At 60.2% G+C, this 27,260-nt stretch overlaps 2 protein-coding genes and 2 long non-coding RNA genes across 5 annotated transcripts; 3 read left to right on the top strand and 1 right to left on the bottom strand.

The window, feature by feature from the left end:
• The first annotated feature begins 539 nt into the window (after positions 1-539).
• LOC140845747 (uncharacterized) lies at positions 540-4,489 on the top strand. Its single transcript, XR_012124615.1, has 3 exons — positions 540-652; positions 3,890-4,114; positions 4,314-4,489. It is a non-coding gene; the product is annotated as an uncharacterized lncRNA (long non-coding RNA).
• On the bottom strand, positions 646-4,509 carry LOC118972375 (uncharacterized). The gene is made up of 3 exons (XR_012124616.1): positions 4,387-4,509; positions 2,455-2,844; positions 646-1,911 (listed from the first exon to the last, which is right to left on the bottom strand). It is a non-coding gene; the product is annotated as an uncharacterized lncRNA (long non-coding RNA).
• Positions 4,510-4,680: 171 nt separating this feature from the next.
• On the top strand, positions 4,681-12,812 carry CDC34 (cell division cycle 34, ubiquitin conjugating enzyme). Of its 2 annotated transcripts, XM_017651491.3 has the most exons (5): positions 4,701-5,381; positions 8,070-8,156; positions 8,265-8,362; positions 9,014-9,148; positions 11,593-12,812. In XM_017651491.3, exons 1-5 carry the CDS (start codon positions 5,205-5,207, stop codon positions 11,795-11,797), a joined length of 702 nt encoding a protein of 233 aa, XP_017506980.1. In that variant the 5' UTR covers positions 4,701-5,204; the 3' UTR covers positions 11,798-12,812. The 2 variants fall into 2 exon arrangements, with proteins under 2 accessions (XP_036874050.1, XP_017506980.1); XM_037018155.2 differs by lacking the exon at positions 8,070-8,156 and having other exon boundaries at positions 4,681-5,381.
• Positions 12,813-19,724: 6,912 nt separating this feature from the next.
• Positions 19,725-26,472, top strand: BSG (basigin (Ok blood group)). The gene is made up of 7 exons (XM_017651490.3): positions 19,725-19,882; positions 24,422-24,578; positions 24,745-24,827; positions 24,918-25,054; positions 25,135-25,411; positions 25,656-25,680; positions 25,785-26,472. Exons 1-7 carry the CDS (start codon positions 19,822-19,824, stop codon positions 25,846-25,848), a joined length of 804 nt encoding a protein of 267 aa, XP_017506979.1. The 5' UTR covers positions 19,725-19,821; the 3' UTR covers positions 25,849-26,472.
• Positions 26,473-27,260: the final 788 nt, after the last annotated feature.

The following is a 27,260-nucleotide window of genomic DNA, read 5'->3' as shown; positions in this document are numbered from 1 at the left end:
GCTGAGCAGGGGCATGAACCCAGGCCCCACACCCTGCACTGCACCCCCTGGAGGATACACGTGCCTGTGGGATTAGTCCCCACTAGTCATGAGCACCCCCTGGGCGCCCCTCCACCTCCAAGGGAACTACGTGGAGGCAAATTCTGTAGGGAGCGGAGGAGCCAATCCCGGATCAGATTCTGATGTGCCGGCAAGTGACTTCACTCCCCGCTCAGCCCTGTTCCTTGTTCTGATGGAGGAAGATCCTATGGGAAAGTTGTTTAACCCTTTCGCCAGTTCCCCCCTCCCAGCACCTACTCTGGGCACAGGGCAGGCAGTTAGCAAACCAAAGAACCACTGAATCATGCTCAAGTGCCCACTTGCCAAACACAACCATGGCCATGTCTGTCCCCACATGCTCTTCCAGAACCTCCCCACAGCCCCTCAAGAGGCAGATCATTGGTGGAATCTGCATCCCCTCTCCTTGAACTTGGGTGGCTTTTGTGACACTGCATGATTTCCATGGCTATGTCACAAAAGGTGACCCCCCCCACACACACAGAGGACACCAATGGCCATGCCATGAGGACACCCAGCCAACTGGCAGATTCATGACCTAAATTATTAGTGTTTTATACTTGAAGTTTTGGAGTAATTTGTCATACAGCAATAGGTAAGATGAAGCCAGAGTGGATCACTCAGTGGCAGCCACAACATGCCCTCACCTGAGCAGTCCACCACAAGTGTTCGTGATCTAGCTGCCACTGGGCCCCTGGAGGCCAGGATGGGACACAGGGCATGGTGGTTCCTAGTGAACGTGTGGACCCAGGCCACCTCTGGTCAGCTCTCTGGTTCCCTAGAGTTCCCACCCTGTCCCCTTCCAGCTGCCCTTCTATGGAAAAAGAGCCGCATGGCACAAGGGGCTCCATCGCTCCTGGGTCAGGAGTTGCCAATGAGCAGTGACCGGGGGTACAAAAGCTGTCCGCCTTACATCAGCTGGAGTTCACCCCGGTGGCAGCTGGCACTCCAGGCACCCACCCCCACATCAGGTTGAAGCCACCTCCAGCCAGGACCACCTCCCTGCCCAGCTTCCCTCACTGCCTCCTGAGTTGCTGTCAGGCCTGGTCTTGGGTCAAAAGTGCTGTTTTGTCATCATCCTGGCGTGACCGCTGCTGGGCAGCACAAACCCTGGGAAGCTGACATGTTCTCCTTACACAAAGTTACAGCAGTGTGGCCCCAGAACGCTGGGAACCTCCCCGCCTCTGCCTTCTACATGGCCCTGCCGCATGGTGGTCCCTCTGCAGCCCCCAGAATGCCCCTCCTCTTTGCCCATCTTCCCTGGAGAAGGTGTGCTACTGGCTGGCAGGGCCTTCCTCCCCTCACATCCGCCTCACTTGGCTTCTCACCAGCCATGACTTCAATTACTGCTTGGTCACCAAGGATTCTCCAGTACACATCTCCAGCCCCAGCCCTGCTCGGCTCCAGCCCTTGAGAGACAGCTGCCTGCTGAGTGTCCCCGGGGGGCCATTGCAAGGACATCCCAGACCTGCCATGTCCAGGACAGAGCCTCTGGTTGGCCTCCCCAGCCCAGGGGCTCCTCTGGAGTTTGCAGTTTCTGGAAGCCCCAAGCCTGCCCAGGTCAGGGGTAGACCTGGGTACTTCTCCCACCCCTCAGCCTGCCCTTCTCTGCATCCTGTTGGGTATGCATGATAACTTCACCCACCTGCTCCCTCTTGCCCAGTCCAGCCCACATCCTCACCCATGGGCGACTCCACCAGCCAATTGGGGTGCTCCAGGTTCCCTGGCCTCAGTGATGTTTGAGGAACAGCTTGTGACTCCTGGTTGGCCGAGGAGGTGCAGCCCTGGCACATGGGGTGGCTGGGTGGCGAGGGCCTGGGCCTGGATTCTGGGGCCATGGGGTCACCTCAAGGCCTGTGAACAAAGCCAGCTCTCAGGAAGCCTCTTCTCTGGCCTCTGTCCCCTCACTGTGCCCTAAGTATACTGATTTCCAGCAGGGCCAGATCGTCCCTACCTCAGGGCCTCTGTATGTGCTGTTCCCTCTGCCTTTGACACTGTTCCTCCAGACCCATGTGACTCACTTCCTTACCCCATTCTGGTCTCTGTTCATGTGCCACCTCCTGAGAGATACCTCCTGACCCCCTCCTCAAAGGAACCCCCCTGTACTACACTACTGCTAATGCCTCACCATGCTCTATTTTTCTTCACAGCAAATATTGATATCAGAAATTGCTTATTCATTTACCAGCCGGCTTATGGCCTTTTTCCCTGGCTCCCTGATGGCAGGGATTTTGCTAGTTTTGTTCACTGCTCTATCCCCAGTGCCTAGATTTGTGTGTGGAAGATCATTCATTAATTAATTTCCCAAAGGAAGCATAGAGGCAAGCACATTTGATTCCTTTGACTGTTGCAACAAACTGCCACAAAGTCAGTAGCAACACCAGCTTATTATCTTACAGTTCTGGACGTCAGAAGTCCTGCAATCCAGGTGTGGGCAGGGCTGGTTCCCTCCAGAAAATCCGTCTTGTTGCCTTGTCCAGCTTCTGGAGGCCACCCACATTCCTGGGCTCAGGCCTGTTCCTCCACCTTCAGAGTGCATCCCTCTGGCCTCTGCCTCTACGGTCCCATGGCCTTCTCTACCCCACGGGGACACCTGTGTCGCGTCCCCATCTCAAGATTCTTGATCTCATCTGCACATGCACGTGAGCTGGAACATTACCAGGCTGTGGGGTGCTGCTGCACTAACTGGCTCCAGATGGCACAGCCACCGGGATGAGGCAGAGCTGGCCCTGAAGCAGCCTTTGTCCTCCAACCCCATGTCCCTCTCCCATGGGGTGGCCACAATTCCTAATTCACAGAAAAAGAAATTGAGACTTGGTTTAGCATTTAAGAACCATTTCTAAGGTCATGGCAGATGAATGCAGGGCTCTTCTGTGGTACGTGATGGAAGGCCCAACTCAAACTGGCTTAATAAGAAGTAGTTTACTGGCTTGCATCACTGGAACATTGGGGGAGGGCAGGCATGGCTGGATCCAGGAGCACAAACAGGGTTATCAGCACTTTCTTATCCCCGAGTGCTTACTTGGTACACAATTCCTCCTTCCCTGGGTGCTGTGATGGTTCCATTAACTCCAGATCCAGGTCCTTCCAGCCTCCTCACCCCAGCACTGTGTTCCAGACAAAGTCCCAGGGCTGCATCTCATTGGATGGCTGAGTCAGAGGCTGCTCCTGAACCAACGATTGCAGCCAAGGGGCCTGGAGTGCTCTGATTGGATGACCCAGCCATGCCGCTAGGGCTTGAGGATCAGTCCAATTCAAACCTTACAGACTAAGAGTGGGGAGGCCCCAAGGGAAAATCAAGGGGCTGTGGCCAGAAAACAGGCAGGTGGAAACCCCGGATGACCACCACTCTGGGATGCCTCAGAGCTAGAGAAGCAGGCTTTCCTGGGGGACAAGGCCCTCAGTGGGACCAGTGGGAGGGGCCGTGAACCCAGTACCCCTCTTCACATTTCCAGGACTGCCCCCATCCACTCAGTACTTCCTGAGGATGTGAGTTATGTGTAGGGAGAACTCATGGATCCTCCATAGAAGAATCATGACTAATTCTAATTACTATTGGTCAGGCAGCCGCCACATGCCAACACTATGACATTGGTGCTACAGGCAAAGAATGAGGGTGAGACATACTCGGAACACTTGGCAAAGGCACAGAGCCCATTTTACTAATGAGGGGCTCGTTTAGGATCCCAGGAGAGGGCAGAGTTGAAGCCCAAAGCCCCCTTTACGGAAAGCCAAGGCCCAGCCTTGGGCAGCTGTATGAAGCTGCCCTCTGTCCAGGGCTTCTTCTCAGACTTCACAGTCCCTCCCCAAAATCTTGCTTTGTGTCACCCAGACAGGTTCATCTGCCTGTCCTCAGCTGGAAGGAGGTCAGGGGCCAGGTTTTGGGACACCTGGAAGAGAGCATCATCTCTGCCCAGCCACCGACACCTTCCAGCAAGGTGGCAGGCACAGCCTGAGCGCCACCGCGGAGCCCCCACCCTCCTGGGAGCTGTCCCTTAAGACGGAGGATGGAGGCCAGGGCAGGACACCCAGCTCTCCTGACCAAGTGTCCCGCAAGGTGTGTGTGTGGGTATATGGGCCTGGGACTCAGCCACGTCAGGGCTCCCACGGAGTCAAAGGTCAGCCTGGGATTTGGGCCCAGCCTGGGGGTTCAGCCAGGATGGGTGCCGATCGGTGCCACCAAACGAACAACGAAGCGGGTGATGGGTCATACCCAGCTTGTGGGGGAGCGGAGCTTGACCATCTCCACACTCCAGTCCGCCGAGCCCACCACCCAGTGAGACACCTCGCCAGGCCTCCACGGTTGAGCGGCCCCCAGCTCGGGCCCACCTGCAGTCCGCTGTCGGGAAACTGAGGCAGAGCCCGCCCAGGCCAGTTTGCTCCGCCAGCGCCGGGCCTCCGGGTGGGAAGGCTGGGTGGGGGGAGCCTCCGGGGCGGAGAAATGGTGGCAGAGCCTACTGGGCATCTAGAGTAGAACCCTGGGAGAGGGAAACCTCTGGGGTAAGGAGACTCGTGGGGAGTCTCGGGGCTGGGGAGCATCCGAGGGGGGTACACCGCCCGCTCCCCGCCCTCCCCGCCGTGCCCCCGCCCCCAATTCCCCGCCCTATCCCCGCCCGCGGTGGGACGTCACAAAAAAGACACCAAGCCAGTCGGGCTGCACGGGGAGGCACAGCCCAGCCCTTCCCGCCTCCCGGCGCACAGAAGTCCAGGACAGTCCGGCTACCGCGGGGGCGACAGCGGCCTCGCAAGGGCTCGGAAGCGCTACGGCGCCTGCGCGTTCGGCACCCACTTCCTCCCGGCTGTTGCGCCTCCCCGCTAGGCGGCCCAGGGAGGGAACTCTGCTTCCCAGCGTGCCCCGCTGGTGGGGGCGCAGGCGCAGTCAGGGCAGGGCCCCGAGGCGCAGGCGCGGTCAGGGGGCCGGCGGCGGCACGCAGGCGCAGCTCGGGGCGGAGCGCGCCGGCCGGGCCGAGGAGAGCGCCGAGAGGGCGGCAGCCCCAGAGGTAGTGGAACGCTCGGAGGTCCCGGGAGGGGGCGGCGCCGGCGGCGTACAGGAGGAAGGCGGCAGCCCCGGCGGCGTCCCCCTGGCCGGCGCGCGGCCCGGCCCGGCCACCGCGTCTCCGACTCTGGGCCCCGCCGCCGCCGCCGCCATGGCCCGGCCGCTGGTACCCAGTTCACAGAAGGCACTGCTGCTCGAGCTCAAGGGGCTGCAGGAGGAGCCGGTGGAGGGCTTCCGTGTGACCCTGGTGGACGAGGGCGACCTGTACAACTGGGAGGTGGCCATCTTCGGGCCCCCCAACACCTTCTACGAGGGCGGCTACTTCAAGGTGAGCCTCGGGCCGGCGCCCGGGCCCCGCCGATCCTTGGGTGGGCGCCCGCTCCCGCCCTCGGGGCCCGGCCCGGCGGCCCCTCTCTCTGGGACCGGCAGACCCCGATTCGGCTCTTTCCCGCCTCCTACGCGGAGAACACAGAGAGGCCTCCCCAGAACCAGCGGTCCTGTTGGGGAGCGCGGGGCGGGTGAGGGAGGGAGCGACTCCGACCCGGGGGTGCTGGCCTGGCCACTGGCGCGGGTTCCAACAAAGGCCCGCATGGGGCCTTTGGCAGCTGGGGCCTGCTTGGAAAGCTGCCACCCTTGCCGATAGCAGTGGGCCAGGTTCTCTCGGCTTCGTCCCGAGCTTTACGTAACCTGTTCTCTGGAAAGGTGGAGTGGAGCATTCCCTCCATTCTCCTCCCTGTCCCTGGGAGCCACGCAGCGGAGAGCACCCGGGGAGGGAGGGTGGCGCGGCCTCTGGGGTTGGGGCTCCCAGTGGCCGCAGCTGCCCTTTCTCAGATTCCGCCGAGCAGGTGGCCTCTGGGGGCCCAGGTCTCACGCTCTGGGTCATCTCTTTTGCCCTCGTTGTGGTTTAATCCCAGCAGTTCCGTTTTGTGGTTTTTGGGAGCAGGGGGGCTAGTGCCTTCCCTGTGACTGGCTGTTTCTGACTGCTGTGATAAAGGACTTGGGCCACAAGGTCGGCAGCTTTCTCTGTGTCTTGAACTGAGTCCAGACACAGCATTGGAAGGACCTCCCAGGTCATGGGGACTTTGCTCCTGGGGCCCGGGGGACAAGACGAGGGGTCCCCTGTGCAGACACAGGGAATGAACCCTCAGCCCAGGAACCCTGTCACAGCTTGCCTGGCACGCTGCTCCCAGTTCCTGCCTGGCCGGGAGGCCTGGGTGGAGAGCAGAAACCACGGCCAGGTCAGGCTGCAGGGGAGGCGGAGGGGTGGGGCAGGCCACGCACCTGACATCTGTGTTTGCACTTTGGGCTGCTGTTTTCACCGCACCTACTCTGTGGCTGTGAGGGAGCAGCTTGGCCTGCTGGGGGTGATCTTGAGTCGTTCCCTCCTTGCTGGGGTGGGGAGGAGGGTCAAGCATGGATAGCTTGGACTGCATTCTGGGTCTGGAACCCAGCCTCACCACGCAGGGAGTGGATTTGGGGCTGATCCATCAGCGATTTAACCAGCCTCCTCCTCCAACCTTGTCTGCTCGGGGGCCGGCAGTTCTGCTCAGACCCACGAAGGAGGCCCAACCTGAGGCCTGGCCAGGACTCTTCCTCTGTGCCTGGGCTAGGCTGCAGGCTAGGATGTGGGAAGGATGTGGGGTTTCTGGCATTGCCCACTAACTGGGTGTGGGTAGAGCCTCTCAGGCTGGCACTGGGGGATCATCTCATTTCTCCAGAGAGTGCTTTGGGGCCAGGGCACTGCCACATATCCATCCCATTGGCCACAGGATCTGTGTCCTCAGAGAAGCCAGGGTGGGCTGCCCCCACCCCTGTCCTGTTGGGTGCAGTTGGGTGGGTAGTGGGGAAGACTCTCTTCCTTAGAAAGTGTGGAAACCAGGGCCGGGAGGTGCAGGCAGTTTCCATCCTTCCAAAGCTCCTTCCTGTAGCTCCAGCCGCCCCCGCCTCCTCTGTGAGGCACTCAGAGACGCCAGCTGAAGTCCCCTGCACAGCTTGCTTGCTGTGTGCCCTTAGGCAAGAGGCTTTCCTTCTCTGGGCTGCAGTTGGCTCAGCATTGAAGGCATTTCCTGGAACGCCTTGAATGAGGACTGGGTGGCTGCTTGCTGCAGGGGAGGCCTCAGCATTTCCAGGACCTGGGGGGTCCACAGGGCAGGTTCTGAGACACAAGCTCCAGGCTTGCTCCGCAGTCGCCAGCAAATTCTTTTTCTTCCAGGCCTTAGCCTGAGGCTCCCCCAAGTGCCCTGCCCAGAAGGGCCTCTCTCTAGAGGTAGGCCCCGGGGGCATCTGCGGGAGAGGTGCCCTGCCATGGCTCTCAGCACCCTGGCTCACCCTTGAGAGCTGCATGCAAGCACCTCCAGGACCAGGTGTCCCAGTGCCTGGGACTGGGGCGTAAACAAGCAATCAGAGCTTCCTTACCTGCCACCAGGGCAGGTGGCCCTCCCCCAGCCGCCCCGTGACCTTCCTGCCTCCTTCTTGACCTCCCCATGACACTTGCAGGCAGTGAGCTTGTCCACCCAGCGCTGACTCATCTCCCGATGCCCGGCCCACGGAGGTGTTGGGAATGATTGCTGAGTGAACACACATCTATTTTAGTCCTCCTGCAACCTGGAAACTGAGGCCTGGGGGTCCATCACATGCTTGGGGCACACAGCTCCTGGGGCCCAGACTGATCCCTCCCATGGGCCTGGGTGGCCAGTGAGCTTGGAGCTGCTCCTGATGGTGCCCCTGCCCCCTGGCAGCAGGGTCAGGGCTGGGGTCAGCTCAGATGACCCCAAAAAAGCCTGAGGTGGCCTACTGTGCACCTGATCTCAGGCCTATGAGGAGCGAGGGTGGCAGGTGGGGTCCCTTGTGTGCTGGGTGGCCCTCATGTAGTAGGCATTCCCAGGCTGACGCCCTTCACGTGCTCATGGGCAGTGTCCCGTGTTGTAGCCTAAACCCCATGCATGGTGCTTGGGGAAACATCACTCCGGATGAGGGCCGGCCCTGGCTGAGCCCTTTGCTCTCTGCCTCCACCCAGGCACGTCTCAAGTTCCCTATTGACTACCCCTACTCCCCGCCAGCCTTCCGGTTCCTGACCAAGATGTGGCACCCCAACATCTATGAGGTGAGCCTGCCCCCCGCCTCTGTGTGGTGGTGGGGGACGGAGCAGGCACTGTGCAGCCCAGCAGGACCTGGCGGGCACTGACCTTCCCTTCTTCCTGTCCCCACACAGACTGGGGATGTGTGCATCTCCATCCTCCACCCCCCAGTCGACGACCCTCAGAGTGGGGAGCTGCCCTCAGAGCGGTGGAACCCCACCCAGAACGTCAGGTGAGGCTGGGCCAGCCTTATTTAGGGGCCAGTCAACAGATGGATACCCCACCCCATCCCTGAACTCCTCACTCCTGCAGGTCGTCCTCAACCCTGGCCCACCCTGTGGACCAGGACTTTGGGAGGCAACCTTTGCTGTTCTCAGGGCTGTGGCGTCTGTACACTGAGGGCCCCAGAATCCCCAAGGCTGGTCTGCTCACCTCTCCCCACACTCATTTCCTGATGCCAGCCACCCTGTATGCCATTGGGGACAGCTCCGGGGATCCTATATCCATGTCTGCCTGCCCCTGGGCTCTCCCCTCCATCCTCAACCTCCCACTGACCCAACCATCTCCATTCGGGTGAACACACCACCCTGCCTCCCGGCCTGTGTCCTGTCCAGCCCAAACCACAGAAGTTGTTGGCACAGAGGGACCCCCTCACCAGGCAGGATGCCCAGGGAGCCACACATATTGTCCTGGGTGCTGGGCGTGTGGCAAAGGCCGGAGGAGGCTGGCAGGAGGGCAGCCCTGAGCTCAGCCTCAGCTCTCCTGGGGTCTTGGGGGGGCATCTGAGTTCTCACCAGGGGCCCCAGGAGCCCTCCAGGAGCTGTGGCCAGGCAGGCTGTGCAGCCAGCAGACACCCCTGCCTACCGACCCTGTGCTCCCCCAGGACCATCCTCTTGAGCATCATCTCCCTCCTCAACGAGCCCAACACCTTCTCCCCGGCCAACGTGGACGCCTCCGTGATGTACAGGAAGTGGAAAGAGAGCAAAGGCAAAGACCGGGAGTACACAGATATCATCCGGTGAGCGGGGCTCAGACGCGGCCCGGGCCCGGCGCTTTCCTGCTAGGTCGGTCTGCTCCTTGTTTCAGAAAGCTGGGTGCTCCCTTTCTCTCCTCCGGGAGACGTCCCCATCACACAAACGTGCCGTCTGCATGCTTGATATGGCCGCACGTGTGCAGCCCAGCTCCGCAGGGGTCTCGCCTCTCTCCCTGCCCTGGGCAGTCTGTCCTGAGCAGAGGCCTCCTGCATGTTTTGGCCAAACTTGTGTGTCCGTGGCTGGTGCTCGGGGTCCTTCCGCTCCCAGATGAGTGTGTGTGCTCTTGAGGAGCACGTCCTGGTAGCTGCTGAGACCACGCTCCGTGTGACGCTTTCTTCTGGTGTTGAGGATTTGGTGCTGTGAACATCGCTTGCATTTGTAATCTTGACACTTGGAATCTATTTCCAAAGGCAGGTGATGACTGTGTTAGTGTATTTACAAAAATATCCTTCTTTCCTAAAGGGTATTTATTTTCTGTTACAAACAGCAGGTTATGTAGGGATTTGCCAGTAGCCTTCCCTGCACTTTAGTTGTTTCCAGTGAGACCACCTCGCGGGTAAATAGGTTAATGTCTTTGCAAAGGGGTCTTTCCACGAATGGGTGCCTGGAGTGCAGGGGCCGAACCAGCAAGAGCCTTGGTGTGCAGGGCTCCGCTCAGGCCCGGAGCCGCCAGCCCTTCTCCCTTGTCGGTCTAATTCAGTTCTGCTGAGCTCTGTGGGCTGCTCTGCGTCTGTGTGCACTGGCACTTCTCCATGTAGGTTTTCTGACTTAATTCAGGAAACTCTTCATTAGATTGTTTCCAAATAGTCTTTCACTTTGTCACTTAGCATTTAATCAGAATAGGAAATAAGTCAAGACACACACCTACCTTAGACAGGACCCACCACCGGAGGCCTGAGTGTTTGTCCAGGAGAAATGGGAGGCGAGCATTCACACCAGCACCCATGGGGATGTTTGAGACAGCTTGGGTTTGCCAACAGCTGGCAGTGACCCAAATGTACATCCACAGGGGAGGACTGAGCAAGCCATGGCCTACCACACAGCCCCGGGAGGCACGGCAGCAGCTGTCAGGGAGGATGGGGACCCCGGGGACTGTGGTGGCACGTTCGTGTTCTTGTTTGTGGGCCTGGTTTCGCAGGACCGCATGGACACTTGGAGTTGTTGCAGTTCATGTCACTAAAGCTGCAGACACACAATTTGTGCAGTAAGAAGGCAATATGTTCATGGAAGAGAAACACTGAAGTGCAAATAGGAACATAAAGAGAACCTCAACCCTAACACCTGGTCAGTTTCAGTGTGTCTGTCCTTCCAGCCCGTGCACAAGCAGGTGGAGGTGGGGGTTTTGTGCGGTGGACTGCCTCGTGTCTCAGGTCTTTGGTCTGTGGTGTGGAATCTGTTCACTTTCCCGGGGAAGACTGTCGTCTTTCCCACAAGTCTGGCTGGACATTCTGTGGCTTATGAAACAGAATTTTCTAAGTGACTTGTGCAGCATTGCACATGTAATCCGTGTGCATTTCACCCACACACTCAGCTGTGAGGGGACCCATGAGTGTGCAGGGCGGCCCTTTCCTGCCATCTCTGTCCCCTCAGCCAGTGGCAGCCACAGCTCGTGCCCTTGGTCACAGTTTGCCATTTGTGGAAATGTGCACCCTGTGGGGACGGTGACACTCGTGCTCCTCAAACACCTCCCGCGCAGCAGGCCCCCAGGCACCCTTCAGCAGGGGAGGGTCCCGCCTGCTCCTTGTCCCATTTTTTCCCAGCTGCCTTCCATGTGGCACAGAAATAAAACCAGACTATTTTTATCCCTCAGACTCCCTGTGGGCTGGCAGTGTGTGCCCATGTGGCAAGGCTGTGGTGGCCGCCCCTTCCTGCTGGCTCAGCAGAACATGTGGTGCCACTGGCTGGCTCAGGGCGTGGGTCTGCAGCTTGGTCCTCCAAGGTCCTGGCTGGGCTGGAATCGGTGCTGGGACACTGGGTGGCCAAGTGTCGCACTCCACAGCAGCTGAGCTGGCAACAGTGCCCACCAGGACCTTCTCCTCGGGGGTCACACAGGGCCCTGCCCCGGTCTCCTTCGTCTCAGAGATCCTCCACCACGGACAGGAGGGCATGGGGTGAGGTTGGCATGGGCCCTCCACCCCCGGCCTGTCCATCCCTCAGTGTAGCAGGCACTGGGCCAGCCAGGCACTGAAAACAGCTCTCCTTGTCCTCACAAGTGTGACAATCAGGGCAGAGTCAGCCATGGGCCACCGGGGGTTGTCATGTAGTTGGGCTGCAGGCTCCGCCCCAGCAGGGCTCCAGGGTGCCCGGTGGTGTGGGCCCCTTCTGGTGGCATCCACCTGGTTGATGCTGTCTGTGTATGTGGCCACCAGGCTGTGGGTCCTGGCAAGATGGCACTGATAGGCACTGACCCCTGCCCATGTCCTGCCAGGAAACAGGTCCTGGGGACCAAGGTGGACGCAGAGCGGGACGGCGTGAAGGTGCCCACCACGCTGGCTGAGTATTGCGTGAAGACCAAGGCCCCGGTGCCCGACGAGGGCTCAGACCTGTTCTATGACTACTACTACGAGGACGGCGAGGCTGAGGCCGACAGCTGCTTCGGGGACGACGACGACTCGGGCAATGAGGAGTCCTGACAGCGCAGTGGCCCCATGAATAAACTTACAGATTTTACCTCACCAGCCCGGCTGTGCCACCGTCTACCTCACCAGAGGTCTGTGCTGCCGGCCCCTCGGTGTCTCGTCTGGGCGTCGCTTTCCTTTCCCGTGCATTCTGGGCTCTGCCTCAAGAAGGGCCGCAGTGCTGGGGGCCTGCAGGGTCAGGCCTGGGCTGCGGTGGCCTGCGGGGCCCAGACCCCCATCTGCAGCTCCTGCTGCAGAAGCAGAGTCTCGGGGCGCCCAGCTTGGGAGTGGATGGTCACCTCGTCCCTCTGCCTTGGTTTGTTTGAGATTTAAATAAAATGACTTTATGAGAAGCCAGAGAGCTAACCTCTCGTTGGCCTGCCTTAGGAGGTCAAGAGAGTGATGGTCCCAGGGGGCAGGCCCTGGATGCCTGCAGCCGCCCCTTGCGTGTGACCTGTGTGACCAGGGCTCAGGAGGGTCAGCAGCCACCCCCTCGTGCCTGGGGGCTCCCCAACAGCTCCCCAGGGGACTCCTTCCTGGGGCCAGCTGACCTTAGAAGGGCTGCAGGGCAGAAAACCGCTTTTTTCAGCATCGCCCCAACAGCCTGCGGGTGGGTGTTAAGGCTGAGGATGCGGGTTCCCTGAGGGTCCTGAACCCTTGCCCAGAGAGGCCCTGCCCCGCTGCCTGCAGGTGTGAAGCATGCCGGGTGCAGGGTGGGGACACTGCTGCTGCAGGCCCGAGGCCCCCCGCCCCCACACCATGGCCCAGGCCTCTGTGGCTCTGTTTTGTGTGACTGAAGTGGCCGGGTCCAGCTCATCGGCATCCTGGGAACGAAGGCCCTACTCGGGGCACCCGGCTGGCCTGACGGGTCACTGATGCTGGAGCCTGGATGATTGCACCAGGGGCACCAGGCAGACCCCAGCAGCCTGCCTCCACAGACACAGCCTCGATGGTTGGCGCCTGCAGTTTCCTTTGTGTTTTCTTTAGCGTGAATGATTTTCCTACATTAAACGTGGAAGGTTTCACCCAATCTTAATTTCTGCCTTTTCTTAAACCTGGAGGCTGGCAGTGCAGGGTGTGTGCAGGCCGGGTGCTCTGCTGGGTGTGAGTGGAGTCAGGCCTGTGCTGCCCCTCTGGCCCCCCCCACTGGGCTGGGCTTTGCTCACTCGCACTTCTGGGCCGGCTGCTCTGGTGGCCCCTGGACCTTGCCGGGTGTCCACCCTGCCACTGCTGGGGGACAAGCTCCCAGGCGCAGTGACAGCCACCCCCGGCCCAGGGGCCTGCCTGCCTCAGGGCCCCCCTGCCCCGTGGCTGCATCATTAGGAGGGCTCCCACGCGGCAGGGCGGGCCCGCTTGTGTCCAGAGGAAAAGCTCATTCTCTCTAGTTTGGGCCAAGTTGGGGGTTTCAGCTTAGGTCGCATGCCAGCCTCCCAACGAATCACCGGTGAGGCATGACGTGCACTGGTCAGGGCTCGGGCCCCTGCAGAGGCAAGCCCGCTGGGGTTGGCATTTTTGGACACATTCAGGGATCGGGCGGGGGTGGAAGAAGGGTTGGCTTCCCAGAGGAGGCAGATTGAGGAGGGAGGAGTGGGGAGGACCTGCTGGAGGCTGTAGAGGCTGGGAGTGGACAGTGAGTAGACACCTTGCCACGGCCCCCCCATACCCTCGTCCCACCACCCCAGCTGCTGAGGCTGGTCCGGGGTCCATGTGCTTAGAGATGCCAGCCTTACCTTCCATGTCAGCCCTCCAAATGCAAGCCGGCACCCAGTCTGCAGTGGCCTCACGCTGCCGGGGAGCAGACAGAAGGAAAGAGCTCACGCACTGGGCCCTCTGCCCCTTTCCCAGCACCCCTTCCCCAACCTTCCCATCCCACTGCCCCCCAACTTCTGCCCCTTCCTGTCACCTGTAGCTGGACCACAGAGACCCCCACCCTGCCCAAGGCACTAGGCAGGAACAGCGTGGTTGGCTGGGGCTGGGCCCTAGGGTGGCAGCAGGCCAGGGCACTTTGGGAGCTTGACTCTGTGCCGGATGCCTGGATGGGCAGTAATGGTTGTGTCCGGTCGGCCCCCTGGAGAGAGCACCATGGGGAAGCTGGGCAGCCTGGCAGGAGGCCTTCAGCCTGTGGCAACTCACAAGCCCCCAGGGCAGCTCTCCAACTGGGGGCCCCGGGGGTTGGTATTAGCATTAGCCCAGTCTCATGTGGAAGCTGAGGCACAGAGAAGTTCAGTAACTTGCCCGCCATCACCAGCCGGGGAGCCACAGAGCTGGAGTTTGAACTCTAGCATCAAAGATGATCAAGATATGGAAATGGCCTGTGCAGAGGTGCTGGGAGTTGGGGGGGGCAAGGAGGAAGAAAGGGGGAGGGAATGAAAGGCTAGGGTGGGGGTGGGGGTGGGGGAGGGGGTGTTCTCTGCCCCATTAGCCTCTGGCCTCCAGGAATGATCAGGCCCTCCAGTGAGCCCACAGGATGGCCTGTGCTGTCGCCTCTGGCAGAAGGACTCCAGGGGGCCCTTGGGGTGCAGCAAAGGGCAGGTGGCTGGAGTCCAGTCCTTTAGCTCCAAACTACCGAGGTCACTTCACCAAGGTACTGTGGCCACTACCAAGTCCTATGTCAGGAAAATCACCCATCCTTCGTGGTCCCCTGTCAGGCCTGATGCCACAGGGGATGACTCCCTTGCTGGGTAGGCAGCGAGGGACTGGCCATGTCTCAGAGGATCACAAACTGTCATAAGGAAACCGTGCAAGCCCACCAGGGTTCTGACCCCACTTGTGCCCCATGCCAGCTGTCTGACCTCAGGCAAGCCTGGTCCCCACTTACAAAACAGAGGCTGTATTTCTGGGGTTTTTGGGGGAGCCCAGCAGCAGGCAAGCGGTGGGTTGGGCTGGGCTGCCAGCAGTGTGACCAGCATGCCTGGCACTGGGGGGGCAGGTGGATGTGAACACAACCACCCCAGAATCTTCTGCTTTTTCAGGGGTAACATTTTCACTGAGATGTAATTCATGTGCCACACAATTCACCCTTTTAAAGAGTATATAATTCACTCATTTGTAGAGCATTCACAGTCGTGTAACCACCACCTCTATCCAGTTTCAGAACATTCCATCTCCCAAAAAGAAGCCCTATCCCCATGAGCAGTCACCCCAACCCTTCCCCGGGACCCACAAGCCCACGTTTTGTCTGTGGATTCTCCTGCTGTGGACTTTCCACAGAAATGTGGTCGCACACTATGTGGCCTTCTGTGTCTGGTATCTCACTGAGCACCATGGGTTCGGCGTCTGTGCACATAGAGCATGTGGCAGGACTCCACTCCTTGGCTAAGTGATGCTCCGTGTGTGGTCGCACCACTTGCACCTGCTGGTGGACACCCGGGAGTGTCTCTGCTTTGTGGCCGCTGTGAGCACCCGGCCACGGCCTGTGTCTGGCTGCTGCTTTCCTTCACTGAGGCCTTGGTGACTGTCGCTGTCACACCCACAGGAGTGCTGTGGCCTCCCACATACTTTGCAGGAAGCTGGGGGGTTTTTTTTCCTTTGACATATTGCAGTGACACCAGATATAGAGGCAGGGGGACATGAGGAGTTGGCCAGGAGGCGCCAAGCAGCTTCCTCCCGGCCCCCCAAGGATGAAGGTGATGTCCCCTTAGCAGCGGCAGGATTGTGGGTGGCTCCCACTGCATGGGGATCAGGGGTCCGGCCGGAGTTCTGAGTTGGGAGGGCAGAAGCCTCCCAACAGCAAAAAGCTTATCTTCCTTCCCAGCTGTTCTTCCCGCTGGTTCCACCCACCCTGAAGTGAGTGGGGCTGTGGGCTTAAAGGGACAGTGCGAGCTAGCAGCGGGAATGAGCAGGCTACCCTCCCTGGGTGCCCTGTGATGGAGTACGTGGGACATCAGAGGGGCTGGGTGGCTGCACTGGTCTCTGAGGGCCTCGAGTGGAGGGATTATCTAGGACACTGAGTAAGTGTCCTGGGGCAGCTGAGACGAAACACAGCAAGCAGATGGCTCTGGGACACAGGGCTTCCTCCCCCCACGTGCCTCCCTCGGATCTCTGCCTCTGAGGTGTGTGTGTCTGAACTTCCCTTTCATGAGGACACCAGTCTACAGGCACCCCTGAGCCCCAGCGTGACCTCATTTTGACCTCATTTGACCACAGCAGCAACCCTCTTTCCAAATCAGGTCACACTCTGAGGCATGACTTCAGGGGGCACCATTTGCCCTGTACACTCACTTGTGTGTGCAGACACCACGGCCCTGTGATGGGGATGCTGTGGGGACACCACCCGTCCCTGAGCAGTGGGGGAGCCAGGGTGGGGACTCGGGCCAGGGAACCACCACACCTGCTAAGAAAATGGATATTTTGATGAGATTGCAGATAATGTGGAGGAATGGCCAGTCTGGGGGTCTCTCCTTCACCAAGGGACACAGAAGTCACAGGACAGTCACATGCCGAATGGGGCTGAGCTGGACCTGGGATGGGAAGAAAAGATCCCAGGGGGGCTGCGGTGGGGCATGGGGGCCTCCAGGGTGTGGGAACAACTTTTCCTCGGCAGCAATCCTTTGCTGCTCAGCTTGGGTCCTTTCTGTCTTAGGTTGAAGGTGCATGCCTGCAACTCACTTCCAAATGGTCTGGAAGAAAATGTACGGGGAGAGAGAGGAGTAAATGTGTGCAAAGGTTCCCAGCTGGGCATCTGGGAGGGTGGTTATTATCCTCACAACGTCTCTTCTTGTAGATTTAATGAACTTTAGAATAAAAACCCTCCTATTATCCCACTGTGACAAAGACATCACCAAACTGGGCGATGACATGTGGCCAGCCAGGAAATCTTAGCACCCATGGTGAGGATGCGCCTGTCACTTCTCTGGGGACGGATCAGTGGGCTGACAAGAGGCCAGTGCAGGGAAGGTGGCTGCTTCTGTAAATCCCTCACTGCATGGCAGCTGTGCCTGCCGGGTGCGCTCACCGCACCTGTGGCCTCCGCAGCTCACTGCCTGGTCCCAGCGGCCCACCACCCCACCGTCCCTCCTGCCAACTCCAGTGTTGGAGTTTGTAGGAGCTCCTGGGCGAGGCCTCACAGACTGGGCGGCTTAAAACCACAGGGTCAGTGGGGACAGGCCTGAGGACTGCTGGGAGGAGGCTCGCTTTTCCTGCAAGAGCAATGAGAACAAAAGAGGCCCCCTCCCTTCACACAGAGCAGAGCTGCACAGGTGGGCCCTGCAGTTTGAGGAAGGTGGCTGTTAGGCTCCTACGCTGGGCCCCTTCCAGAGAGGATGCAGGCCTCAGTGGCCAGGGAGTGAGGGTCCCGAGTGTTCACTGCCCACAGCTAATTAGGGGCACCTGCTGAGTGCAGCTTGTGCAAGCGGAGGCCAGCAAGTGGCAGCACAGGCTGGACACGAGGTCAGAGAGTGACCAGTGCTGTACGGGAGCCAAAGGGTGAGAGGTACCCGGTGGAAGGCAGGACACCCCCTCAAGTTTGGACTTCATGTCTAGGACAGAAGAATTTTAGTTTACCCCAGATACCCCAGGAGATACACCCACACTAAAAAGTAACTGATTTTCTAAAACCTGAAATTCGAATTTAATTGGGTGTCATGTGTTTTTATTTGCTACAGATGGCCACCCCAATGGAGCTGTCCCAGAAGGCCTCCGTGGGGAAGCAGAGGAGGACTCGGACCTGCCTGGCCCAGGGGAGGGGGTGGGCAGGGAAGGCGCTCCAGGGAGGGGACCAGGAAGCCAGGTCCTCAGGGAGGCCCAGCTTTGTCTTATAAACAAAGGCAAAGAGCTCCTGGCAGCCCTGGTATTTCCCACGAGCTCTGTCCTCAGCCAGGCTCTGGCGGGGGTAGGGGGCCCGAAGAGGCTTTGAAGCCAGCTGGCTGCCTTCCTTCCTCGTAGGGCACGTAGCTCTCCATCTCATGCAGCCTTGTCAGCCTGATGGCGCTCTGGGAAGTTCTGGGCTCCCAGGCCCTGAGCTTGGGGCTCCCAGGATCAAAGCCCTCACTCCCAACCACTGGCAAGTACAGCCCCCCTGCCACATCCTCCCAGCCTATTCCAGAGGTGTTCACGCAGCTGGGACTCTAGGACTCTGGCTGGCCTGATCACTAAGTTAACATAAGACAGATTAGCAGGAGAAAAACAAACAGAAGTTTAGTAATGTGGAAACCGTTCACATAGACCCAGGAAAGCTGGCCAGAGCCCCCATCTTTAGTGCTATCTTCAGCTACAGCCAAGAGGTGCTGCACGGAGAGCCAGCCACGGGTTATCAGGAGAGGTCTGCGAAGGGGTGGGGCTGTTTTCCAGATAAGTCTAGGTAGGTTTTCTCCATTGATAAGAGTTTCTAGAATCTGGAGTCATCCCCCTCCTGCTAGTACCCTGAGGGAGATTTCCCTTAATATAAGGAGATTTCCCTTATAAATATCTTTTACAAAAGGGTAGCTTCTTGGTTTTCAGATTTTTCTCTGCACCTGCAGTTTCTTAATACAAACCGGCTTAAACTAATCAACATGCAAGAGTAATGTCTTGGGGTGACAAAATCTGCGCCCCTACACCTTATGTCTAAACTGAGATAATTCATATACCATACAACTCAACCACCTCAGAGTTGTGGCCTCATCACCATAAATTCCAGAACATTCCATCCCCCCAAAGCAGCCCTGCCCCCTCCCTAGCCCCCAACTCCCACGGGCCCACATTCTGTCTGTGGATTCACCTGTTGTGGATGTTCCACAGAAATGGGGTCGTCACCCTGCCCCATTTGGCCTGTGTGTCTGCCTCTCGCTGAGCACTGTGTGTTCAGAGTCTGTCCACGTGTGCTGTGTGTCAGGGCTCCACTACGGTTCGTGGCTGAGTGATCCTCGGTGTGTGGATGGACATGTGTGTAGATGGGCATTTGGGTCGTTCCATTTTTTGACTGTTGTGAATCATGCTGCTGTGGGCATTTGGTAGGAGTGGAATTGCTGGGTCAGATGGTGACTCCACGTTCAACCTTCTGAGGACCTGCTGGGGTCTTTTCCACAGCGGCTGCCCCATTTCACACCCCACCCACCCTGTGTGAAGGGGCCAGTCTCTTCACCTGCCCACTGACACTAGCTATTTTCTGCCTTTCAGATGGCAGGCACCCCCGGAAATGTCGTCAGGCAGGAGCTTTCTCGGCAGCATCATCTGTAAGCTAATGTCACAGGGGCCCCCTCCATCCCCTAGAAGACGACCAGGTGGAGAGCTTGAGTGACCCTGCCTGAAACGACCTCTTTTTTTCTTTTGCTGAAAACGTCACCCTACCCTCCTGTCCATGAAAACCTTCCCTTTTGTACAATTCCTCGGAGCATCTCCATTGCTCGGAGAGGTGCATCCCCGATTTGTGAAGATTCGTGAAGCCAATCAGACTTTCAAATGTACTTGGCTGAATCTTTTGGACAGGTCCTTGTGCTTTTAGTGTCTTGCCTAAGAAACCACGGCCTAACCCAAGGCCACGAAGACCACATTACGCTGCATTATGTTTTTGTTTGAACTTATTTTGTCATTTTCAAAAACTTTGTTGTAAAACTTGAGGACCTCAGGGTAGCTTGTCCAGACAAATCGGGGGCGGCCGGCCAATCTGAATTTCGGATAAACAGCGAATACTTTCCCTGCGTAACCAAGCCACATATCGCATACTCACACTAAGAAATTATTCGCTGTCATCTGGAGTCAACTTCAATAGGATCCAGAGTTTTATTCGCAGGGGCCCCAACCACCCGTTCGGGTTCTCCCGCCTCCCCGGATGCCTTACTGCTCGTGGAAAAGTTACAGGATAGCCAGGGAGGGCATCGCATCGCGCGTGGCAGCCGCAGGCTGACACTTCCTGAAGGACGTGGAGAGCAGGGCGGGGCCCGCCGCGTCACGTGGTGCCCCCTCCATAGCGTGCGCGCTCCCGGGCCGGGGCGTGCGTACGTCCGCGGCGTACCGGATCGCATCAGCCCCGCCTCCGCGGCGTCGCCTGCGTGCGCGTGCGCGGCCCGCCGAAGGCCCTTATAGTGCCGCAGGCAGCGGTTGGCGGCTGGGACGGCGGGGACATGGCGGGCTCGCTGCTCGTGGTGCTGGCGCTGCTGGGCGTCGAGGCTGGCTTCGGGACAGGTGAGGCCGGCGGAGCCAAGGGCCCGGGGAAGCTCCGGCTTGTCTTAGGGGACCCGAGATAAAGCCCTGGTTTGGGGGATGCCCAAAGGAAACCTCGGTTTGGCGTGGGAGTCCTCGGGAGGAAGCCCTGGCTTGGTTTGGGGGACACCAGGGAGATCCTGGAGGCGAAGTCCCTGCTTTGGGGGTGCTTGGAGTCGGACGGGTCAGGAAGGCACCTGGGAGGGACCTGGGGGTGGCTCCGGCCGTGGTGGGTCCTGCGTGGGTCCCGCCCTCCCCGCCTCCGGAGTGGGAGGCCTGGGCCTGAGTCCTTGAGCGCCCCCTTGGGACTAGAGCCAAGGGGCCTGAGACTTGCGTCCTGGGGGGCGCCCCTGCGACCTGGCAGGGTCCCGCCTGTACGGGCTGTGTTAGGGCGAGAGGTGCAGTGCAGAGACCCCGGGACTCCCTGAGGCCCAGGCGGGGTCTGAGCAGCCTGGAGCAACAGCTGCCCCTTGGCCGTTGGCCGTCGTCTGGGAGGCGGCCGGCTGTCCTCAGGAACGCTGGAGCCCCGGGCAGGAGAACGCCCCGCAGCGGGTCGGCTGGACTCGGAAGGGGTTGCCATCGCCCTCAGGATTTGGTCCTGCGTCTTGCTCTGGGTGTGCACCTGCCCGTGGTGTTCGCCCAAGCACTTAAGAAGTCCTTGTGGGGAGGTGAATGCCCTGCTGCCTTGGACTCTTCCTGGTTCCGGACGTTGGTCCACCCTCCCCCATTCACAGGGGCGGAAACTGAGGCCCGGACCGGAGGGGAGATGTCCCAAGGTCACTGTGAGGTCGCCCTGGCCGGGCGGGTCAGAGCAGGAACTGCGCAGAGGATTGTTTTTACGGACTCTGGAACAGCGTTCAGTTCTCGGAGCTCCTCACAGGGGCGGGCAGATTTGAGGTTAAGAGAATACTTATGGGAAAATGGATTAAGGAGTATTTTTCCCAGAGAAAGCTGACAGCCTCTCTGGCCTGATGGAGAGACGTTTGCTTCCTGTATTGAGACTTCCTGTTGGCTTTTGGGTTAAAGATTTGTAGTGACTGGCACGTAAGGAACGAAGTGCAGACCAGAAGGGTCCGAGGCTCCTCTGGGGAGGCCAGTGCGCGTGGGCTCTGGGCTCTGAGCCGCGGGTCAGCTGTCCTGAGCAGGGATCCGCGGTGCAGGGGGGCTGGGCCAGGGCCCGGGAAGGCTGCCTCTGTTAGATGCCTCATGGTTTATCCCTGACCCACTTTAAGGTCTGGATCGGCCCTTTCCTCTTTATGAGAATCAAAACACTATTGTTCAACACCTCTGGGCAAGGCGCTTGGCCCCCAGCAGGCATGTTGCCTGGCACTGCCTGTCAACGGGTGTCTGGGAACACTCAGATAGGAGCCCACAGGCAAGGTGAACGCTCAAGATAGCGCTGCTTCTGGCAGCTGCGCCCTTTGGAGAGCCCTTGTGGCTGGAGGTGCCAAGCGCGTGGAGAGCCCTGGGCCCTGCTCACTGGGCAGCACGTTGCCCGAGCAGAAGCCTCCGGTGAATCACCTTGGGTTCATCCCAGGGCTGCAGCCAGGAACTGGGAGGATGTTTGGGGCCGTGCTTGCAGTGGCCGCCCACGGGCGTGCAGTGGGGGGTCCCGTTTTATTGAGGCTGTCTGCACCCCCGGGGGCTGCTGGCGCTCCTGATACCACCTTTCCCAGAGACTCCTGGAAAGACCTGTAAGTCCAGGTGTGTCCTCTCCCTGCCTGGGGCGAGTGACCCAGTGACCCCCAGAGCTGTTTGCTTCTCCTGGCCAGGCCAGCTCCCCAGAAACTTGCTTCAGGGACTCTGCCAGGAGGGGCTTCCTCCACCAGAGGTTGTCATGCATGGCCCCAAGCCCTGGGTCCAGACCATCCTCACAGGGCTGGTTGGCTTAGCAGGCAGGACTTTGCCAGCTGGGTCCCCAGAGCTGGCTGCTGACTTGGCCTCTGGTCTGGAGGAGGGCAGGGTGGAGTGGTGCAGAGCTCTGAAACGGGCTCGCTCTGCGCTGCAAAGAGCCGGTGGGGAGCGGAAGGATGGGCAGCAGGGGGAACTCCAGCCGTTTACTGCAAGGCCTGCCTGGCCCTGGGCCCACCAGCTTCAAGTGGGCACGGTGGAGGGGTGGCTGTTTTTAGATGAAGGTGACTTGAGAACGTGGTCACAGTCACGTGGCCAGAATCGAGGTGGCACTCTCCCTCAATGCCTGGTGCTCCGGGGGTGGGGTTTTCTGCCTTCTACCCCCTGAGCTGTGAGGGTCCCTGTGAATTCCTGGGGTGCTCCTCCGAGAGTCTGGGTGCTGGCTCGGGCCAGGGGTGGCCAGAGGATGTGCCTTTTAACCCTTTTCCTCCACCACCCTCTAAGGAGGCTTTTGAGACCTTTTTTTGCTAATGCGCTATCCCAGTGACATTTAACATCACAGATAATAGCTGCCGGTCTCTGTGTGCCCTGACCTTGGGGAGGACCCAAGACACCTCCTTCTGTGGATGGATGGGCCCGTTGAGAACTCAGGCAGCATGGTGGCCAGGGGTCACCTCCCGGGGCCCTGTTGGCCATGTCAGACGCCCAGGGAGTGAGATGGTCTGCCCTCCTGGGCCCGTCTGAGACCCGAGTTCCCCAGCCCCCCTGGCAGGCGGGCACGGAGCAGCTGGGGCAGACTGACTCCCTTACCCAACAGCCACAGGTGAGGGTTTGGCAGACACTGGTCCCAGGCTCCAGGACAGAGGCAGGGCGCCTCTGGCCTCACTTCCTGCCCTGACTCACTGCTCCCAGCCCCACAGTGGGGCAGCTGGTTTTGCAATCTTGGGAAATTTTGACTCCTGAGAAACGTGGGTTACCTAGAGGCGAGCCTTTTGTGAAAACGGCTCTGCCATGAAGGTCCCGGCCCAGGCAGCAGGCTCCCGGCCTCATGCCCCTGCCTGGCTGAAACCACCTGGAGCCCAGCCGGGTGAACATGAAGGTCCCCGTTCTCAGGCACGCCCCGCCTCGCCCAACACAGCCCAAGGCCTGGGCCCCGAGCCCTGCACCCTGCTCCCCTGGGATCAGATCTGTGCAGACCTGTGTATGGGTGCCCACATGCCCAGGGGAGCATGGGGCCCTCCCTGCATTACCTGACTGGTGCCCCGCAGTTTAGTTTCTGCCTTTGTCCCCTGCCCACCTGGAGTTCTGAGACCACGAGTCCTGCTCAGGATGAGACCCCGCCTCGCCTGGCCTCGGGTCTTGCCCCTCCCCAGGATGGAGGCGTGTTCCCCCAGGCTGGACGCGAGCTGGGGGAGCTGTGTGCGGTCAGTGCACAAGGGCTGGGCTTTGGGGCGCTGCCTGGCCCCTGGCTGCTGACCCTGGGACTGTGCCCTCCAGGTGCCTTCTGCCCATGGATCATTCTAGAAAACAGCCCAGCTGTGATGTCTCAGATAAAGACTGCTGTCCTGTCTCTGTGGGTGGAGGGAGCCCTGCCTGGCTATGTCAGTCCCAAGGCCGCAGTACCTTGGCGTCAGCCTGTCTTCCTTTGCTGGACTCAGGGTGAACCCAGGCCCTGCTGCCTGTGGAGTCAGTTTTCCAGTGGCCAGTTCCAGGTGACCGAGTGATTGTCCAGACGGGTCGCGACCTATGACCGTTCCACTCGGTGTCACTTGTTTTGTTGTGGTTTCACGGTTACTGCCAGACACCCTGCACCTCTCGTAGCCAATTTTCCAGCACGGTGGTTTCTGAGCTTAGCTGAAGTTGCTCCGACACCATCTCAGATTCTGCTCTGTCACGTCCCTTGCAAAAAATGTGTTTCTCCCCACAAACTAACATGAAAAGATGCTCAGCCGTCAGCCCTGTGGGCATGGCAGTGTGGGTGACCGTTCCAGAGGAGCAGTTGCCCTTGGAGCCAGCCTCGTAGTCACCGCTTTTCCAGAAGGGACACAGGGGACATTATTGGGGGAGCCCGGGTGCTTTGAGGGGACTGTCCCCCCAGCACCTGCTCCCAGGCCTGGGACAGCTCAGACGGAGACACAGTGCACTTGCTGCTCCACAGATGTCAGCATCTGGAGGGCGAGGGGGCCCTGCCCCCAGCAGGGGACTGCTCCTGCTGCCCTGTGCCCAGGTCCCTGGGGGCCGTGCTGGGAAGAGCGCCCCGGCCCAAGCCCCTTCTCTCCAAACCCCGCAGTGTGCTGCTCACCCTATGGCTCTGAGTGAGCTCCACGCCCGACTCCCAAAGAACGCGTCATACACCAGAGGGGGTGTCCGTGGGTGGGCACTGAGAGGGGGGCCGTCCATGTTCAGCGCCACAAATGATCGTCTGCTTGGGGGCTTTGTGGCAAGTGTGGGGGCAGCTGGAGCCCCGCCCCCACGCCACCTGGCACTGCCCACCCGGAGCCACCCCGGCCCCACGTCGGGCAAGAGGGATCTCCGACGCCCTGATTCCTGTTGTGGGACCCGGGTTGGCTGCCTCTGTCCCCACCCCGAGGCCTAGCCAGCTCTCCTAGGCCCCGTGGGCCCTGGTGCCCCCATGCCCCATCCCCATTGCTCACCTCACTCGCCCCCCAGGAAGTAGTGTCTGGACATCTGTAGAAGCCGTCGGCCCTAGGACCCGCCTCACCTGTGCCCTGAACCACAGCACCACCGAGATCACTGGCCACCGCTGGGTGAAGGGGGGCCGGGTGCTCAAGGAGGACACGCTGCCTGGCCTGAGGACCGAGTACGAGTACGTGAGCCGGAGGGGTGGGACTGGCGGCCTCGGGACCAGGACCTCCAACCGGGTCTGGCTCCGGCCTAGTGGGATTACCTGCAGCGTGCAGCAGCCTGGCCTTAACGCCGGATGGGCTCTTTTGGCCATGTGCCCCTGCTCATCGCCTGGCATCTGCTTTCAGGGTGGATCCCGAGGATGCCTCGGGCAAATACTCCTGCATCTTCCTCCCAGAGCATGCGGGCAGGACCAGCATCGAGGTGAAGGGTGAGCTTGTGGGCCCCACGGGCGCATGCTGAGAGGCCGCTCCCTCCCTGGGGCCCAGGCTCAGGCTCCGCCTTGCTCGGCTCTCCATAGGGCCCCCCAACGTTAAGGCCGTGAAGAGATCAGAGCATGCCACCGAGCGGGAAACCGTTGTGCTGAGCTGCAAGTCAGACTCCTACCCTCCGGTCACAGACTGGGTGTGGTTCAAGAAGACAGACTCTGAGGACCAGGTGAGGGCCTGGCCCTGCAGGGTGGGATGCGGTGGGGCAGGAGGCGGCATCCCAGTGCCCACAAGGCCCGCCTCCCCCAGGTCATCACCAACAGCTCCCAAGGCAAGCACTTGGTGGTGTCGACGGAGGCACAGTCGGAACTGCACCTCCTGGACCTGGACCTGGAAGCCGACCCTGGGCAGTATGTCTGTAATGGCACCAACACCGAGGGCACTGGCCAGGCCACCATCACGCTGCGTGTGCGGCACCGCTTCGCCGCCCTCTGGCCCTTCCTGGGCATCGTGGCCGAGGTGCTGGTGCTGGTCACAGTCATCTTCATCTACGAGAAGCGGAGGAAGCCTGATGAGGTCCCCGACGGTGAGCGAGGGGCACTGCCTCCCACAGCCTGCCCACCCCCTCTGTCCTTCATGGCTGCGGGTGGTGTCCCCCTCGGGAGGTGGTGGGCCTTGGCCGTGTGCAGACAGGGCCTGCCTGTGGGTGGGCACAAGGTGCCGTCAGGGACCCTGAGGGCAGGACTCAGCAGGACAGGCACCCCTGGGGGCCTCATCCAAACCGACGCTGATGGCCTGTCCTCTCTTGCATGTGGCTGCGCATCCACCAGATGAGGACACAGGCTCCGCTCCGCTGTAAGTCCCGGTGGGCAGACAGGCGGGCTTGGAGGAGCTGCGGGCATGGGGGTGGGAGCTGCTGTTGGGTCCTCCTGAGCACTGAGTGTCCTCTGTGTCCCCAGGAAGAGCAGCGGGCACCACGTGAACGACAAAGACAAGAGTGTTCGGCAGAGGAACGCCAGCTGAGCGGAGGTGAGGGCTCCGTGGGGCCCCACCCGGTGCCCCTCCCCACAGGTGGGGTCCCCTGGCACCCTCTCTGGGAGCCCCACCAGCCGGTGTTTGCTCGCTCCACATTCTGCTCGGGAGGAGACCCAACCAGTGAAGCAGATCATTGTGGATTCAAATCATACGTTTTTCTCTCCTTTTTTAGAAAAGCCACACAAGGGTTTTCTATATGTAGGATTCTCTTTCTGAGGGGTTTTGTTTTCCTTTTTAAAAAATTCACGAGCTCCACAAGGGAGCCCTGAGGTCTGTGTCTGGCCCCTGCTACCCTGCCCGAGCCTGGCTGCCCCTCGGTGTCCCGCAGGCCTTTCCTTCCTTGTGCTCCGTGCTGGGGTGGGGTATGGAGGGCAGCTGTGCCTTCTCCTGAGGCCCCAACCCCAGTAACACCTCCTGAGACTTTGCAGAAGGGCCCAGGTCTGCTGCAGCCACGTGGCTGTCCCTCAGGATGGCCGCTGTCATGCAGGAGTTGCTCTTGGCCCCTGTGCTGTCCCATCTGTCCCCTCCCCACCTGGGCCTGAGGTTCCTCTTCCCTCCACAGCGTCCTCACCCTTCCCATGCCTTCTCCAATAAAGGCTGACCTGCCTCCTCTCCCGGCTCCAGTCTGCAACCATCTGGGTCTCCTCAGGAGAGCTCAGGGAGGCTTCTGCTGCCAGGGTGGAACACGGCGGAATGCTGAGGCCTGAGTGGTACCATGCACGGGGGTGGGGGCTGACCAGTCGGGCTGGGAGCTTCATTCCCAGGACAAAGTGTAAAGGCAGGGAGGGGCCCCAGGGGTCCTGTGGATGCCCCAGAGAAGGCCTCGCCCCTGCAGCAGGTCAGCATGGGACAGACACCACCCACTGGTTCCCTCCAAGCCTGTTTCCTGTCTTCAGAGAGGCTGGATAGAGCCTGGCGCTCTTGCCACCAGCCTCCCAGAGTGGACCAGGCACCCTACACAGCCCAGCATACATCTGTCCTCGTTTGGGGCAGGGGGGTTCTGGTCTGAGGGGTGGACGCAGCTGGAGAGGTCCTGGCTGTGTAGGTGCCTGGAGCCAGCCTCTTGGACTTGGTTCCAGCCAAGGGGGTGAACCCAGTCCACAAAAGGGAGCTGCCTGCACCTGGACCCTGGATGAATGAGGAAGTGGGGATGGGGACGGGGCCCTCGCCACCAAACCCTGGGCCGCAGGTGCCATCTAGGCTTCCCACCACGTGTTAGTGGGGAAACAGCCCCAGAGGGGGAAGGGCTCATCCAGGGCAAGCCTGTTGCCACGCTGAGGGCACACAATTACCCAGAGCCCCTTGCAGAGAGCCCAGACCTTCAGCACATTCAGACACACTGCCAGCAGGGGGCACTGGGCCAGCTCTTTGTAGCCCCCTGAGATGTCGCTCCAAGGTGA

The sequence above is a fragment of the Manis javanica genome, chromosome 13 (genome assembly GCF_040802235.1).
Source record: "Manis javanica isolate MJ-LG chromosome 13, MJ_LKY, whole genome shotgun sequence".
In the NCBI taxonomy this organism is placed as follows: Eukaryota; Metazoa; Chordata; class Mammalia; order Pholidota; family Manidae; genus Manis; species Manis javanica.
The sequence above is the reverse complement of the archived record's forward strand: the minus strand, read 5'-3'. Positions and strand labels throughout refer to the sequence as shown.